General features: G+C 37.2%; 1 protein-coding gene across 3 annotated transcripts in view; it reads left to right on the forward strand.

Moving 5' to 3' along the window:
- SCML2 (Scm polycomb group protein like 2) overlaps positions 1 to 18,452 on the forward strand; it is a 54,253-nt gene that overhangs the window by 22,119 nt on the left and 13,682 nt on the right. For all 3 annotated transcript variants that reach the window (XR_014492585.1, XM_083363103.1, XM_083363104.1), the window contains exons 7-10: positions 5,013 to 5,266; positions 6,181 to 6,310; positions 9,711 to 9,914; positions 12,014 to 12,196. Coding sequence is in view for 2 of the 3 variants with exons in the window: in XM_083363103.1 (XP_083219229.1) it covers positions 5,013 to 5,266; positions 6,181 to 6,310; positions 9,711 to 9,914; positions 12,014 to 12,196 (771 nt within the window). In the remaining variant the exon portion in view is untranslated. The remainder of the gene's footprint in view (positions 1 to 5,012; positions 5,267 to 6,180; positions 6,311 to 9,710; positions 9,915 to 12,013; positions 12,197 to 18,452) is intronic.

Genomic DNA, 18,452 nt, shown 5'->3' on the forward strand with positions numbered 1-18,452 from the left:
GCCTCCAGTCCCCTAATCATCTTTGTTGTTGTTCTCTGTACTCTTTCTAGAGTCTCAACATCTTTTTTACATTGTGGTGACCAAAACTGGATGCAGTATTCCAAGTGTGGTGTTACCAAGGCATTGTAAAGTGGTATTAACACTTCACGTGATCTTGATTCTATCCTTCTGTTACTGCAGCCTAGCACTGTGTTGACTTTTTTGACAGCTGCAGCACACTGCTGGCTCATATTTAAGTGATTTTCCACTAGGACTCCAAGATCCCTCTCACAGTTGCTACTATTGAGCAAGGTACCACCTAGACTATACCTGTGCATTTGGTTTTTCTTGCCTAAATGTAGAATCTTACCTTTTTCACCACTGAATTTCATTTTATTAGATAGCGCCCAATGTTCAAGTCTGTCAAGATCCTTCTATATCTTAAGCCTATCTCGTGGAGTGTTGGCTATTCCTGCCAGCTTACTGTCGTCTGCAAATTTGTTGAGTTCCCCATCTATCCCCTCATCCAAATCATTGATGAAGATGTTGAAGAGCACTGGGCTCAGAACAGAGCCCTGGGCCCACTACACACTTTCCTCTATGTAGATGCAGTTCCATTGAGGACCACATGCTGAGTTCAGCCGGTCAACCAGCTACGAATCCATCTGGTGGAGATGCTGTCTAACCCACATTTTTCTATCTTATCAAGTAGTAGGTTGTGGTCTACTTTATCAAATGTCTTACTGAAGTCCAAGTAAATTATGTCCACAGCATTCCTCTGGTCCACTAATTTTGTCACCTGGTCAAAGAATGCAATAAGATTTGTCTGGCATGATCTGTTTTTGACAAACTCATGTTGACTTTTAGTGATGACTTTGTTTGCCTCTAGGTTTTTGCTGATTTGTTACATGATTATCTTTTCCATGATCTTCGCAGGTATGGAGGTCAAGCTGATAGGTCTCTAGTTTCCTGGATCCATTTTTTCCCTTTTTTGAAGATGGGAACTACATCAGCTCTTTTCCAGTCCACTGGTAGTTCCCCAGTGCTCCAGGATCTTTGAAAGATATAGTTCAGTGGTTCTGAGATCACATCTGTCATTTCCGTCAGAACTTTGGGGTGTAGTCCATCTGGTCCTGGTGATTTGAAGTCATCTAGGGTGGACAGATGCTCACTTACCATTTTCTTGCCTATCTTAACTTTTGTTTCTAATCTATTTTTACGGTACTGTTTTTGATAGGTTGGACTGTTTTTCCCCTTTGTGTAAATATGGATGTAAAAAATGAGTTGAGTAGTTCTGCTTTCTCCCTGTTGCTTGTCACCTTCTTGCCACTTTCTCCCACTAATGAGCCAATCATTTCCTTAACTTTTGTCTTGTTTTTTATATGTTGAAAGAAGCTTTTTTGTTATTTTTTACTTTTGTTGCAAGCCTTAGTTCATTTTGAGCCTCAGCTTTCCTCACTCCATCTTTGCAAGTTTGGGCTATTTGCTGATATTCTACCTTAGTTATGTGCCCCTCTTTCCACTTTTTATACTTCTCTTTTTTGTCTTTCAATTTATCAGAGAGTTCTTTATGCAGCCATGCTGGTTTCTTTTGAGAGCTGTTATTTTTCTTCTTCGTTGGTATTATGTTAGACTGGGCTTTTATAATCTCTCTTAAGTTCGTTGAAATTTGCTCTCTTAAAGTCCAAGACTCTAATTTGACTTGTTCTATTGCTTATGCTTGCATAATGTTGAATTCCAATATTGCATGGTCACTCTCCCCCAATGTTTCTGTGGTTTCAACACCTATTGTTTCATCTCTCTTAGTGAGAATTAAATCCAATATGGCTGATCCCCTAGTTCCCTTCTCTGCTTTTGGGGAGACAATGTTGTCTGCTAGATTTGTCAGGAATCTGTTTGATTTTCCATTTGGTGCAGAGTTTCTCTCCCAGTTGATGTCAGAGTAATTAAAGTCCCCCCCCCATTACTATTGTGATGTGCTTCCTACGTACCTTAGTTAGCTGACTAGCAAAAAGTTCATCTGTTACTTCTGTTTGGTTGGGTGGCCTATAGTATACACCTATGGCAATGTCATTTTCCCCCTTTTTATATTGACCCAAATGCATTCAAGACAGTTTTCATCATCGTGTTCTATTTCTGTAGAGATGTAGTTATTTCTTATATAGAGAGCAACTCCACCTTCTCTTTTATTTGGTCTGTTTCTTTTAAATAATTTGAATCCCTCTAGCTGTGTCTTCCATTTGTGGGTTTCATCCCACCAAGTTTCCGTAATGGCAACAGTATCATAACTGCCCTCATTTACCTGAATTTCTAATTCACCATGTTTGTTGCTTTATGCTCTGTCAGTTGGTGTATAGATTTGATATTGGTGTATGATACTTGATATTCTTCAAGATATACATCTAGCTAGTTGAATTAATGAAGAACAATTTAAAAAGTCACATCAGAACATTAAAATACAGAACCACTAAAAGCCATTTAAAAGGCAAAATTATAAATACAGCTTATTTCCTTAGTGGAAAACCAAGAGACTGAAACATCCTGCTTGATATTATGTATTAATTTAAAGAATTATTATTGTGCTATTGAAAATCTGTACTCCTGTGTACCAGTTTAGTGTTTTTTGGAAGCTGCATTAATACCCTTAGTAATTTCAAGCAATTTCAATTTAAATCTTTTTTTATTTAACTTGTTCTTTAGAACTGTTGATAATACATAAGCAGATTGCTGCATATCTAGTAGATAATGCACAAATGACCTGATTAAATGGTGTCTTAATTGTTTGGTAGCACAGCAGGCAACCAATGTTTTGTTTGCATTGTGGAATTAAAAGGGCCATTGTGATGTAAAGAAATGCCCTAAAAAGAACAAAAATGTTTTCTAGCCTTCCCTTTCTGCACACACTGTATTAATTTCAAAGAGACATGTCATTTTCTCTTTGTAATACATTGGTTTTTAAAAACACATTCTTTTAAAGTAATCAGGTTGTTTTAGGATATTTAGCTCCTTCGAGAAAAAATTGTCTGCAGAGGTAGATGGGTAGCTGAATTTTTCTGCATGTCTTTTCACTGCTTTCTAAATTTCTGACCCCCTCATTTGCTCTTCTCCTAGAGGCAGAGTGAAGGAAGTAGAAGCAGGGGACTGATGGTCACTGTTAACAGAGACCATAGACAATATGTAAATTGCTTTAACAGTTTCCATTCCACTCTGGTCCCCTTCTCTTAAATCAACAAATGCAAATAATTTTCCCCTGATTTGCCACAGCAACATTTCAGACCCTTGTGCCTTTTCCTCCCTCAGGTCTTATATAAAAAAAGTTCCTGCTAATTTAGTTCTGAATCTCTTTAGTGGCTAATATATATAGGTATTTTAAAAAAGAAAATAATATTTATTTCCTTTTTAAATACCTATACATATTAGGAGAAAGAAATAATATTTATTTATTTATTTTATTTATTTAATACTATTTCTATACCGCCCTTCTCCCGAAGGACTTATATGGCATTTTAGGAGACTTAACTTATTATTTCTGTACTTTAGGAACAGCAGCCACCCCAGAAGGGAAAACAAATGCAAATATGTGCGTGTAAAAGTTTGAAACATGTTTTTCTATACCTTTGACACTGAAAATTGTTTCCTTTGTATTTTGAAATTTGTTGGTCTAACAGCTTTTGACATTTTAGAATAATCCAGCTAAAACACTAACCCACACATCTTCATACTATATAACTTTTAACAATTGGCATTCATTTACCAGACATGTTATAAAGAAATTGGTCTTACAGTATTTTAAACAAATTTATTGCTTTGTTCCTGAGATACATTTGTGTGCATCCGTCTAGTGTAATAATTTCTTATATGTTTGCTGTATTGATTTTTCTGGTATGATAACCACTTTTAAAACTGATAGAACCAGTGGTGGGATTCAGCCAGTTTGCACCACTTCGGCAGAACCAGTAGCTAATTTTTTGTTGCCCAGGCCCAGAATGAACTTCCGGAAATGGCATCCACACAGAGAACTGGTTGTTCACATATTTGAATCCCACCACTGGATAGAACTATTAAGAGTTATGTTTATTCATTTTGCTTATTCTGTACTTCTTGACCCCCTGCATGTTTTGTGTTTACAATAATGTCTGTACTTATTTTATAAATACTGCAGATTATCAAGCAAAGTAGACTATTATCATTTATTATTAATCATTTTTTTTTAATTTTTCAAAACTAATGTCAGATTATATAAGGTGATTATAAGTTCTGCTTGAGTGAACTTTATAGATCCCATCTTAATCCTGCATTCCAATACAAAGTATTTCTTTTGTCTTTCTTTTAAATAAAAAGACAAAACATATCAATCAGCAACTTAAGTGTAAAATGCATGCTGGTAATTAAGTAGTAGATGTGTAGGAATAAAAAAAATGTATTTAGGAATGCATAATCTTGTCATTGCTTATTATTTATATGTATTTAATTCTTAAAGTGCCTGCTTACCCCATTGCATCACTTTCTGACAAAATAAATTGCTAATGTGACACTTTCTTCCAAACAGGAAATATTGTGGACCTAGAAAAGCTAAAACTGCCCTCCTTCATCCACAGTTTCTCTTGATCCAGTCAAGTTCATTTCACTTAGTTTAAGTAAAAAGCTGAAAAGCTTAACCACTGATTACATCTTTAAAGTAATGTGTAGTTTGGCCTTACATTCTCCTGTAATCCAGTTATATCCCAGCTCAAGTTCCCAGGGCTGGGAGGTGGGAAAAGAACGAGGCCTGTAGTTGTGCCTCCAGAAAGTTTTATGTACAGAAATAAGATTTTCTTAGCATAGAAACAAAGGTGCACTAGCGGATTTCTGACCATTACTGGATAAGGAAGCAGGCCTTCCTTAACTTGAAGAAAAGTTAGTCTAAAATTAATTCATGGTTGATTGTAAACCTCTTTTAAAGTGTAACTGAATTTTTAAAAATATTTGAGGATCCCGCTGGTAGGATATTACTTTAACAATTCCATAAAGATGGTCCATGTGTCTTTCCACAGTTTCTAGCACAAAGAATAATACCAAAGCACAGACCTCTCCTTCCAAAGGAACTCGGAGCTCAATGCAGTCTCCACCGAAATCAGCTTCACCTGTTCCAACTGCCAAAGACAGGAAACTCGCTCGGGCAAAACCACTGGCTCCATCCACCGTCCTTAGGAAAGTCCAGTCTCCTAAAAATATTCCAGTGGTCAAAAACATTTCTCACAAAGAAAATCTCAAAAAAAGGAAAAGGGACTTAAAACCAGGAAGAAAAGTTAGTATACATTTTTTTATCATAGGTGTGATAGTCTGATTTGTTGATTAATAACTTGCATTCTCCTGCCCCATGTGTGAAAGTTTCTTTACTGAATCCACTTTTCCTAGAGTTGTTTATTGTTTTTGAAAGCTGTTTTCAAAGTGTTCTATTGCTGTCCAAATGCAAATTAAGATTTGTAAAATTTACAGATTTTATTATTTTAATGTGTTAAAACATATTTACTTGGTCTTAAATTTCCAGAGTTTAAAATCTGTTTTCCTGAGCTAATATTTTTTCTTAATCTGGAAGTGACTGCCAAAAAAAAGTCTTCACATTTTCTTTGTCTCATTTTTTTAATGCAGATAAGTTAAACTTGATAAATTTTATACTACATTTCCCTTCCTCCCCATGTATATGATTACACACTCACTCACTTACTCACTCACTCACTCACTCACTCACTCACTCACACAATCTTTTAACTTAGTAGAACTTCCTTCCAGTGGGAGGTATTTAAAGAAAATGGGAATAGAATAGTAGTCCCATAGATCAGCATGTTTCTGTAAATGGTCAAAAGGACATTTACTATACTTATACACTCTAGTTTTAAAAACGTGCTGAGGCAGATATTTATAACAGTTGACTAAATCTGCCAAAAATGTTTATTTCAATATAGGAGTGGTTGTCATTTTATGTGAAGGCCTGGCTTCTGAAAGCTCTCATCTGGTTGCTAGTTCTAGCTGAGATCATGTTTCTGCCTCTTCTGGAGAACCTCAAATCAGGAATAAACTAAATCTAAAGCAACATATTTTTATGCTCGTTTGACTTAATTCACTATATCAGAATTTTATGTCAACTGATATTAATCTAAATATGATTTGACTATTTGCAAAAATATTTTTAATGTAATAAAATATATTATTTTTCAACAGAAAAAAAACATAGCAATGCAACCTCCCGCCTCTTCTTCTCCTATTTCTGCAAAAGTCGACAAGAGCAATCCTCCGATATACAGAGAGACACCTGATATCACTGGTACATCAGCAGCTGTTATTTCAACAGGTAAATTTATCTATTTTTAAAAAATCTCACGGCGACAAATTCTGATGATTCTCAATTTATTCTAAGGTAGTAAGGTGTTTTAGAGGAGCAAAAACAATTCTGAAAGTAGCTATGAGGCTTTGCACTAGGTACGCTTTGCCATTTTACATCAATTTAAAAATATATAGAATATGTGTTATCAAGTTTTTAAGCAATACTTTATGCAAGTGTCAGTGTATATTAAACATTGAATATAGTGTTAAATGGAATTCAGGTTGTGCATCTTCGGAAATCTGCTAGTTTCTTCTGTGGCATTATTTTCTGTTTCACTGAGGATCAGCAGATAGTACCTTAGATGAATAATGCTATTTCCCCCCCCCCCCGAACTTTCTTTATTTTACCTGTGAATTTTCTATATGTCTGATATCCTGATATTTTATTTTTTCACAACAATTTTCTTGTTTTCTAAATTTCTGTGCAACTACTAAGCGACTTTTCCACTTTTTCGTTTTACTCTCTTACATGTTTAGATGTTCCTTCCAACTTCTATAATCTTGCTTTCAAATGTCTCTTTTCTTTTTTATCCCCATTGTGTTTCCTGGCTATGTGTACTTTTATTATCCATGTCCCTGTATCATCTTTGCCAGTGCTTTTTTTGTAAAAGAAAAAGGTGCCGGAACTCACACATGTCATACAACCCACCTTGCCTATCCTACAAGGTTCCATCCAAAAAAAGGTGCCGGAACTCCGTTCTGAGCGTTCTATGACAAAAAAGCCCTGGTCTTCGCTAAACAACACTTTTATCTTTCTATTTTAATCTTCCCAGAGCAGAAAAAATAATTTCTTTCCTACTGCTAATCGTTGTTTGGCATCTTTGGTTCTGTTTTAGTCCAGCTGTTTAGTTGTTTTGCTTTAAATTGTAAACAACTTCTTTCAAGATTCTATGCTGTGAATGAATTCAATGTGATTTTGACAAAATATTTGCATATTCCCAGTAAGGTTTTGGAAGTAAAATTTTGGAGTGCTTTGTGGAGGGTGAGGGGACCAGATGTTTGATAAAGGAAAACAAAATAAAGACTGTTTACATTGGAAGGATTCTATTTTCTCTTTAATTCTGGGAAATGTAGCAAAAACAGGATTGAAAGTGCAATAAATAAATAAATAAAATATTTATTAATATTAATAAAAATTAAAAATAAATGTTCATGTACCGTGCTTATTGTGGACATTGTAGTTCATTTGAATGTACTCTAAGTGAAATTTTGGGATTCCAGTTCCTTTTGGTGTTATAAGGCAAAGCAAGAATTACTTGGACGAAGGTTTGCAACATTGTACAAGAGGTAGAAACTAAAACCATCCCAAAGAAAAAGAAATGCAAGAAAACAAAATGGCTGTCTGAGGAAGCTTTGCAAATAGCTGAGGAAAGGAGGGAAGCGAAAGGCAAGGGAGAAAAAGAAAGATTCACCCAACTGAATGCAGAATTCCAGAGAATAGCTAGAAGAGATAAGAATGCCTTCTTAAATGAACAGTGCAAAGAAATAGAAGAAAACAATAGAATAGGGAGGACCAGAGATCTCTTCAAGAAAATTGGAGAGATGAAGGGAACGTTTCATGCAACAATGGGCATGATAAAGGACCAAAATGGCAGGGACCTAACAGAGGCAGAAGAGATTAAGAAGAGGTGGCAAAATTACACAGAAGAACTATACAAGCACGAGCTTAACATCCCTGATAACCATGATGAGGTGGTCACTGACCTTGAGCCAGACATGCTAGAATGTGAAGTGAAGTGGGCCTTAGGAAAGCTGAGCAACAATAAAGGTTGTGGAGGTGACAGTATTCCAGCTGAGCTATTCAAAATCTTAAAAGGCCATGCAGTAAAAGTGCTACACTCAATTTGCCAGCAAATTTGGAAAACTCAACAGTGGCCACAGGATTGGAAAAGATCAGTATACATTCCAATTCAAAAGAAAGGCAGTGCCAAAGAATGTTCAAACAATCACACCATTGCACTCATTTCACATGCTAGTAAAGTTATGCTTAAAATCCCACAAGTTAGACTCGAGCAGTATGTGGATTGAGAACTACCAGAAGTACAGGCAGGATTTTGAAGAGGCAGAGGAGCTAGAAATCAAATTGCCAACATACCCTGGATCATGGAGAAAGCTAGGGAGTTCCAGAAAAACCTCTACTTCTGCTTCATTGACTATGCTAAAGCCTTTGATTGTGTGGATCACAACAAACTGTGGCAAGTTTTTAAAGAGGTGGGAGTACCAGACCATCTCATTTGTCTCTTGAGAAACCTATATGTGGGTCAAGAAGCAACAGTGAGAACTGGACACGGAACCACTGATTGGTTCAAAATTGGGAAAGGAGTCCGGCAAGGCTGTATACTGTTGCCCTGCCTATTTAACTTATATGCAGAGTACATCATGAGAAAGGCAGGGCTAGTTGAATCGAAAGTTGGAATTAAGATTGCCAGGAGAAATATCAACAACCTAAGATATGCAGATGATACCACTCTAATGGCAGAAAGTGAAGAGCAACTAAAGAGCCTCTTGTTACAGGTGAAGAAGGAGAGTGCAAAAGTTGGGTTGAAACTTAACATTAAGAAAACCAAGATCATGGCATCTGGCCCTCTCAATTCCTGGCAAATAGATGGGGAAGAAATGGAGGTAGTGACAGATTTTGTTTTCCTAGGCTCCAAGATCACTGCAAATGGGGACTGCAGCCAAAAAATTAAAAGACGCTCCTGGGGAGGAAAGCCATGGCAAATCTAGACAGCACACTAAAAAGCAGAGACATCACCCTGCCAACAAAAGTGCGTATAGTCAAGGCTATGGTCTTCCCAGTTGCAATGTATGGCTGTGAAAGTTGGACCATAAGAAAGGCTGAGCGCCAAAGAATAGAGGCCTTTGAACTATGGAGCTGGAGAAGACTCCTGCGAGTCCCTTGGACTGCAAGGCGATCAAACCGGTCAGTCCTAGAGGAGATCAACCCTGACTGTTCTTTAGAAGGCCAGATCCTGAAATTGAAATTGAAATACTTTGGCCACCTAATGAGAAGGAAGGACTCACTGGAGAAGTGCCTAATGTTGGGAAAGATCGAGGGCAAGAGAAGAAGGGGACAACAGAGAATGAGGTGGCTGGATGGAATCACTGAAGCAATAGGTGTGAGCTTAAATGGACTCCAGAAGATGGTAGAGGACAGGAAGGCCTGGAGGAATGTTGTCCATGGGGTCACGATGGGTCGAAACGACTTCGCAGCTAACAACAACAACAAAGAATTACTTGGGTAAGAAAGATGGTAGACAAAGATGAGTTTTATTTGTTCATTTGTCAGAACCTAAATTTTATGCTACTGGGATGCCTTTAAGGTAGATAAAGATGTATTCTATATTGTGTTTTGTTCTGCTTTTTAGTTTGTGTCTATGTTAACAAGCATGGAAATTCTGGGCCTCATCTTGATAAAAAGAAAATTCAGCAACTTCCTGATCACTTTGGACCAGGTCCTGTGAATGTAGTACTTCAGCAGTCTGTCCAAGCTTGTGTAGATTGTGCCTATCAATCAAAAATTGTCTTTGGATTCCTCAAGGCTGGGCATCATGCAGGAGAGATTATTACTGGTACATTATTTTATTTTATTTATATTTAGACTTCAACTTTGTGCATAGATTGCATTTGTGAATAACAAATCAGCAACTCTGCTTTATCTTCTGTTAAGAATATCTATGGAGATTCTCACTCATCCAGATTATGGTTGTCCCACAGGTGCTTTTTTTAAGGCAACTTTCTTTATTTTTCCTTGAAGATGTTTCGTTTCTTATCCAATAAGCTTCTTGGATGAGAACTGAAGAAGCTTTTAAAATGAGAACTGAAACATCTTCAAGGAAAAACAGAGAAAGTCTAGTCGACTTTTGAAAAAACACCTTTGGGATTCTGCTAAGAATGAATATTTTCATTTCAATGATCCCTTTAGGTTTGTGAGTCTTGATTATTTAGCTAATTGTGCCCAATTTAATATTACATTAAGCTTTTTATTTCCAGTTGGCTTTGCCCTTTTGTACAAAGAGGTGAAAACAAATGAGTTTTTTTTCTCACAAGCATAATGTTGACATGCAGAATAATCCAGACTTCTGGCCTGTTAATTGTATGTGCGATACAATTAGTGATTCTTGTAAACTAACCACAATAAATCAATATTAAAAAAACAGTAGCAGACAGCAGAATCAATATTTTGAAAGCCAATAAAAACTATATGCTTGGTAATGACAGAATCTCTAACTTCCTTTATTATTAAATGAGTTATATTTAAATTGATCTACATTTGTCATATCTTTCAAAATAGTAAACAGAAAAAATATTTAAAAACAAAAGCACCTCCATTCCTTTTGCTTTATAGGAAAATATTTGATCTAAAACTGTGAATGTGTTTTGTTTCCTCCAGTAAGCTTATGTCTTAGCTGAATGCTGTTTTGGAAAAGTCAGAATTCTACGATATTCCTCTTAATTGCTGTCTATGGTGTCAATATTTCTCTAGTTCTAAATTAGGATTGCTCCTTGTCATTTTGTTTCTAGCACAAGCAGTCTTCAGGATACATATTTGGATGCCTGCTTATAATTCTAGGATTAAAAAAAAGGTTGCCTTACTTTATTACATTATACTGAAGCCAGATGAGACAGTTTTCTGTGGTTAATTAAGCTGTCACACCCTATATCTAGCATTATTAAATTGAATCTTCTAGAAGACACTTAATCTTCATATAGATCTTCGACATATGTTTTTACACATAAAGATAGGCTTTTTATGTCATAGCAAAATTTAAGAGCTATGAAAAAGGCTTGCTTGTAGGATAAGGTTATAGAATATTTATTTGGCTGTGCACTGCTTTGTTTCAAAGATTAAAAAGAGCTTTGGAGCATAATGCAGGCACAAACATACCAGCTGCCTACAACTTATATAAAACATGTTTTCCCCTCCAGGACTGATGACAGCTATAGGCAGCAGCGTTAGAAAAAGTCCTTAAAGGAGTTATACACAGATCCTACATTGTACCCCTTGCTTTTGAGCATGAAGCATTGCACAACCCTAATTTTTTTGCCATAATGGAATACAACAGAGCTAGAAATTTTAATTTTCCACATTGAATTACAATACTTTCTTCACTTACTGTGATATTTTAGTGGGGTGTATTTTGCATATTGTCTATTCCTTCGTGGGGTGTTTATATAATTTTTTTTCAAATTAATGTTTAATATCATGACAATAGAATAAGAGTTCTCAGTCTTGGTCATTATGCTTTTCCCAGCTGGGAATCAATTGCCCATCCATTCCCAAATATAAAACAAATAGTTTCAGATTTGCAATACTGGCCTTAGGGTTGGTGCTTAGGGTTGGTGCTTCTAATCATTCTCAATAGCCCAAAGGAACATATATTTTCAGGGAGATAGAGAGCAACCCTCTGAACTCTTTGCATTTGAGTAGTATTACATTATTGAAAAATAATAGCTTTTAAAAATGTACTTTTAAAACTTGGCAAAACAAATGCACATTGATTAGCATAGAGATACTGCAAATGGTCCAAAACCTCCTGATAGAGGAAAAATATAAAAACTGCTGCCTTCTTTTTATTCCTAGGATTCATAAAAGGGAGATAGCTTCTGTTAGACACTGGTGATATTTCATTGTTAATGTTAGTAATTTTTAAAATCTTTTTACTGACAGCTTCTTTTGATGGGGAGAAACATACCATCAATCTTCCTTCTGTGAATAGTGCATCTTTTGTTCTGCGCTTCCTGGAGAAACTCTGCCACAGTCTACAGTGTGATAATCTTTTCAGTAGCCAGCCCTTTAGTCCTTACATGAGAAATGCACATAGTCCCATCGAACATGATAGAAACAAGTCAGGTAATGTTCTGATTTCTTTAGTTCTTCTTGTCGTAGCTCTTGTGTATTTTAGCATTTATAATTTATGTTTATGTTTATAGAAACAAAAAAAGCAATTTACAATAGTTGAATAATCCTTTTGAATCATAGTGCACAGTGATTTAGTAAGAATTTTAAAAAAATAGGTAGTTTTACTTTTTTCCACACATGTGTGTAATTACAAGTTCTAAATTTTTAAAGTATGTTTGCTTATGTAATTTTTTTTGGCAACAATTCATAAACTTTTTTCAGGGACTTCTATTTCCCAGTGTATTCTGCACACATGACGTTTAGTAGATTCATGTCCAAATACCAAGGAGGATTAACCCTACTTAGCTTCTGAGCCCCAAAAAAGGTCAGCCATTAGCTGCAGAATTAAAAGTAAGGTATACTGAAAGTAAGGTATACTGAAAACCACTGTATTAGGAATACAAAACAATCCATATTCAAAGAGGAAAGTGGGGTTCAGAATATGCATGTTATAACTCAGCGGTGGCAAACCTATGGCACAGGTGCCAGAGGTGGCACTCAGAGACCTCTCTGTGGGCACACGCACCATTGCCCTAGCCCCACCTCCCCCTGTGGCCCCCTCCTCACCAGCAGCCCCCCCGGAGGAGAGTTGCCCCTGGGCGCAGCCCGCACAGAGCTGTGCAGTGAAGGACATGTCATCCAGTTAGCAGGGACAAGACTCCACCCTCGTGCCCCATCGCACGTAGATGATGCTACAGGGTGCGGGTGGAGGGTGTGGCTGCCATGATGCTGCTGGACTGCCTGGGCGATCTGCGGTGGGCCATGGAGGTGGTAGGTGGCCCTGCGGGCAGGCGGGTTGGGGGTGAGTAGGTGGGGTGGGGCGGTTTTGGGGCACTCGGTGTCTAAAAGTTTTGCCATCACTGTTACAGCTACTAACACATTCTTAAATCAAATATGCTTTCCTTGGAAAAATGCAGTTTCCTTTAAAAGTTGCTGACAGTTGTAGTGTGAGTTACTATATACATACAGAAATACTTTTTCTACACTGAGCCCAGATTGCTGGATAGCATTGTTATGGATATGCAACTGCTATGGTAAGAAAATAGTATGATAAATTCTTTAGTTTACTGTTGCCTGTTGAAATCTGTAAATCTGAAGTATCTTTATGTGTTTTAAGTGCTCAGCTTACTTAGTCCTGATTTCATATTGCTTGCTTGCTTATAGTGAGTCACGACAGGTGCAATGCTGGCTTTTACCTTTACTATATATGCCATGATGAACAGCCACTAGTATTATAGCCATCAGCCAAGGATTTAGTTTATTTCAATGGATATAATCAAAATTAGGACAGTCAAAGACTTACCTCCTGCTTTATAGCAAGTTCTACCAGCTTGGAAACTGACTTGTCTTGTCCTATGGAAAGAGTCTTATCTTGTTTCTTTTAAAAATCAATGTTGAATTAAAAAAAACTAGAACTTTCATTATTTAACGTGAAGTGGAAAAAACCCTAAAGGTGGTTTTAGCATGAAATAATATTTGCATGGAATTTAGTGAAGAAATTAGTGCATCTATTTTCAACTTTTATATTTTACGAATTTTGGTTATTAGAGTCCATAAACTTTTTAATTCTTCACCAAAATGGAACAAAACATATAGGAAAGATAAACTATACTGTAGTACAGAGAATTTCTATGTCTTTTGAGCACAGCACATACTTCTTCACAGCTTTTCCATCACATTCCCAGCAATCCTTTGCCAGTTCACTTTGACTGAGATGCCAGCCTTGTGTGAAAATAGGAGAAATTCAGGAAGAAATCTGTTCACAGTAATGGGTTACTGAGCATATCACCATGCATAAAGAAAACGACAATTATATCTCTATTATTCATCACCCACCTAAGTCATAATGATTAGGATGGTGATTGCAACAATCATTCATTGAGGACAAACCAGTTACCGCTTACTAAGATATGAACAGGTGCCCCAAATGACTATTTTATGCTTCCTTTCTATTTTTAGCATGTGATACAACACCATGCCCTTAACAGCACATTGATCTTTTGAATACTATATAGGATTCTAAAAGTCAGATCTCATAGACACTTTATTTTATAAACTATGTTAACATATTTACTTCTAAATACATTCTTACTTGTTTCATGCATGACTTTTAAACATTCCTAAGCACAGTAATATTTTCTCTGAAAAAATATTAATATTGTGATTGGCCTATGGGGCCTGTCTTTTGGTATCCCTGTATATTAGAATTCAGATTCAGAAACTCGATGAATTAGTTATGTCCTGTTTCAGGTGAATTAAAAATCACCTGACTTACAGCATTTGGATCAGGATTCAAGCTGAGCTAGACTACAGCCTTAAGTATAATGTCAAATGTTTGGATCTCAGAGCAATTACAGTTAACTTTAAATACAGTATATTAGGATTTCTATTAGAATTGAAAAGAAGTCTAATGTATGCTAAGTATAATTAAACCTATCTTAATTCCATATACTGTACATAAAAAGCAGAAAAGACATTCTTTCAAAACAATATTTGGGGTCTTCCCATTTTGGGCAAAGAAATACTGCCCTGTATATGTTTGAGATTGAATGCTGTCATGAACCTGAGGCTTTAATTCTAGCTGTATTTTGCCTTTAAATGATGGAGAGGGATTTTCAGTATAGTCATCCAAAAGAGTCCAGATAATCCTTTTCATTCAATGCTCTCTGAAGCTGAGTCCCAACCACCCTTTCAACAACTTTCTACAGTAGTAGTAAATTGAAGGCTGGACAAAAGTTGTCTTAATACTACTGGGTCTAAGAAGGGCCTCTTGAGAAGAGGGCACACCACTGCCCCCAATGCAAGTACTACCATCCCCCTCCTATAAAGAGGCATCAACTGCCTTGGAGCCAGCCGCATGCTACTCCCTGCGAGGCCTTAACTAACCAGGAGAGGCAGGGGTCCAGATGGCCAAACTCACAACTACGAGGACCCTGTCCACTTCCTCAGGATCAACCAGATCAAACTTCTCCCAGGTAATGGCTCAAACGTCTCTCTGATTGAATGTTAACGTTATGATGTATTTTGTGCAATGTACATGGTATAACATTAATTTAGAGCTATATTTAACTATATTTTTTCATCACCACTTTTTTCTATAACCATAATAAAATGCACAAAACTGTTCTTCCTCAATGGCTGGAATGCCAAAGCTCGTTCACTCTGAGGACTACAACTGACCTTTGAGTAGGATTCAAGCTATTAGGTCATACCAAGACAGAAATATAGCTTCTTTGTACTTATTTTATTAACATTGAAAATTGTAATTGAATGGTACATGCAGAGAGTTAGGGGGTTTACCAGAGACTTTGATAGATTTTATATTGTCCTGTAATTATGTCCTTTGCTATTTAATATACAAATAGGGGGCTTGACAGAATTGTAGCTTGCAAAAGTTAAGGAATAAAGAAATGGAGAAAAGTAAATATGCCCAGAGTTATTTGTCTCTTTCCCCATTTTTGAAAATTAACGTATATTTAACAGCATGTTCACAAAAAAGGGACAAGGTGGTTAAGTATGGATGTTTTAATTCTTGCCTATTTTATCATTGACCAATGACCAAACCCTGTATATTAAACATACAAAATAGGCAATAATTAAAGCATCCTTATTTAACCCCCTTGCCCCCTCAGTTACACACAGATGAGAACATTAATTTCAGTTCATTAGTTTGTTATGTGCTTCTGATTCAATTTTCATTTATGGAAAAAAGTGCCCACTTTTTGTATGAATGATATATTTATTTCTCATCTCAAGGTATCTATGATTTATCACTTGTTGTATATTATGATTAATGATTGCAACTATGAGCTATGATATATGACCTATCACTTTATTGTTTGTCTGTACACTGAGAACTTATGCACTGGAGACAAGTTCCTTGTGTGTCCAGTCACACTTGGCCAATAAAGAATTCTGATTTCTAATTTTCTAATTTCATAATTAAGTTCCTCATTGGGAATGCTTTGAAGTAAATACTATAGAAAAATACATGGACAGGAGGACTTGCATCACAATTAAAGGTCCATGTGCATTTTCCTTGAGGCAGGTACTATTAACTAAGGTGGCCCTTTACCCATCCATCTTGTATTCCATATCTGTCTCTAGAGAAGCTTTCCTAAACCTGTTGTGATTGCTACACTGGCAAATATTGTTGTATCTAGTGATTCTAAAGTATTTCTAAACTTGCTACAATAGACATTTGAAATCTTTGTAAAGTGAAGCTTTATGTTCTTTCCAGAAAACAGCCCTCCCCCCACTTATTTGGTTTTCTTTTAAAGAGATGCTAAAACTTTGCAAGATGTAAGGCACCCAAAGGACCTAAATATGATCCTGCCAGAAATGTTATAATGTACAACATAAGTGAAGACAGTCAATCACACTTCACTACAGTTCTGGGCATTCCATCGAGAATCACACACTCAAAATTTTACAAGCAGTCAAGGCTTCCATACACTCAGAAAAAATTAGTCTCATAGAATTTACTCTTTTTTCTTCATAGAAATTTCAGATCCATCAATCAGATTAGAATTAAATATTTCTAAATTCAGGAATGCATTTTAAATATCAAAATGAGTTCAATCCTTCCAGACAAAAACAACAAGGGATGACAGAAGGAAGCTCTTCTGAGGTATCAGATTGGAAATCGATCATCTGAAAATTACTGAGAGATCTAAATCCAGACAGTATGTCAAAGGAAATTAGCAGCTTTCCCTTATTAAGGGGAAGGGTATCACTCAACATGCCATAAGAATTGATATGTGCTTGTTTCAGGCTGTGCAAATTCCCTCCTTGTAGATCATGATGTATCTGAATAATGGAAATGGGTAAGTCGGAGTAAAGCATCTCATGGAAGCATAGAGAAGACATTCTGCTTTATCTCTTTTGTCAGAGAGGTACTTGAGACCCAAAGCACTCTTTCAAAATCATTTTTGAAGTTAGCAAACTGTCTTTCCATATGTAGAGAGCTACCACAAACTCCCAATTCACAATCCTTTTAAACAGTTTAGAAGATACCGTAATCTTCACCTGCCCCAGTGTTCTTCCAATTTTCAATTTATCATTCAGTTTCTGCATTTCTGAAAAAGTAACTGGCATCAATTTAGATAACAAATTATTATTTTAGGAGTTAACACATGTCATGGTTGACTCAATATGCAGCCCCGCTCTGAACCAGACAACAGTAATGGAAGGGGGGAGGGAAAGAATTGGAATATACAGGAGGTTTGGGAAGGAAATTTGGGATGCAACTGTGCTGACTGGAAGGCTGAGACAGACTCAATACCTCAAGGTCACTGGCTGGGAATGTCCGAGGCAGACAGACCATTCCCAAAACAAAGCGAGTTCAAATGATTGGTGGATAATGGACAATGGGAAATCTGGGGAAAAAAGGGAAAGTTTTCCTTTACTATTTGTTCATGAAATCATTAGAACCGGCTTTTCTACTCCTGTACCCACATGGAATCTTCAGCAAAATTATACTCTTGGTAAAATATGTCCCAGGAGTTTATTCTGGGATGGTTAACATTACGCCAGTTCTCACAGAAATAGCGTACCTGGATCCCACCAGGAGGTCAACCCTGAAATGTTGGTTACAGGCAAAAACTTAGAAGAGAAGAAGAAGCCGGGAGGGGGTCCTGGCTTGGGTAAACCAGCACCACCTCAGTATGGAGCAGGAGTGCAACCAGCCAGCATGCAACTGAAAACAGAAGTCTGAGCAACTGGCTGCAGCCACTTAGGAGTGAATGAGGGATGCTCCATACCAGGGGCCGAAGACAACAAATGTGGGCAAAGGCTGGGCAATGAATGTGGGCAAGGCAGCGAAGGCTGAAGCCCCCCCTTCTACCTTCTGGGGTCAACATGGTTCAAGGCAGCAAATGCAAAGCGAAGCGACTAGCTGAATGGGACAACCCTGTTGAGCTCCCGACCACCGGCCGCAGCCCATCCATGAAACAGTTGAAGGGAGAAGTTTGAAGGGATGGAGATTCATATCACACCAACGCCGGGAGCCACAACTTCTGCCAGTGGGCCAGGAGTCATGAGAACCCCGGCAGTCCTGGCTACTCCTGCTATTCTTCAGCTGGTGACACTGGCGACCAGAGCCCCTGCACAACCAGCTTTGGGCTTTGCCACTCCTCCATTGCAGCCAGCAGCGCCAGTGGCCCTGGCTGCAGTTGGTGCTCTGGCACAAGCAGCCGCAACTGGAATC

Source organism: Vipera ursinii, assembly GCF_947247035.1.
Source record: "Vipera ursinii genome assembly, chromosome: 4".
Classification (NCBI taxonomy): Eukaryota; Metazoa; Chordata; class Lepidosauria; order Squamata; family Viperidae; genus Vipera; species Vipera ursinii.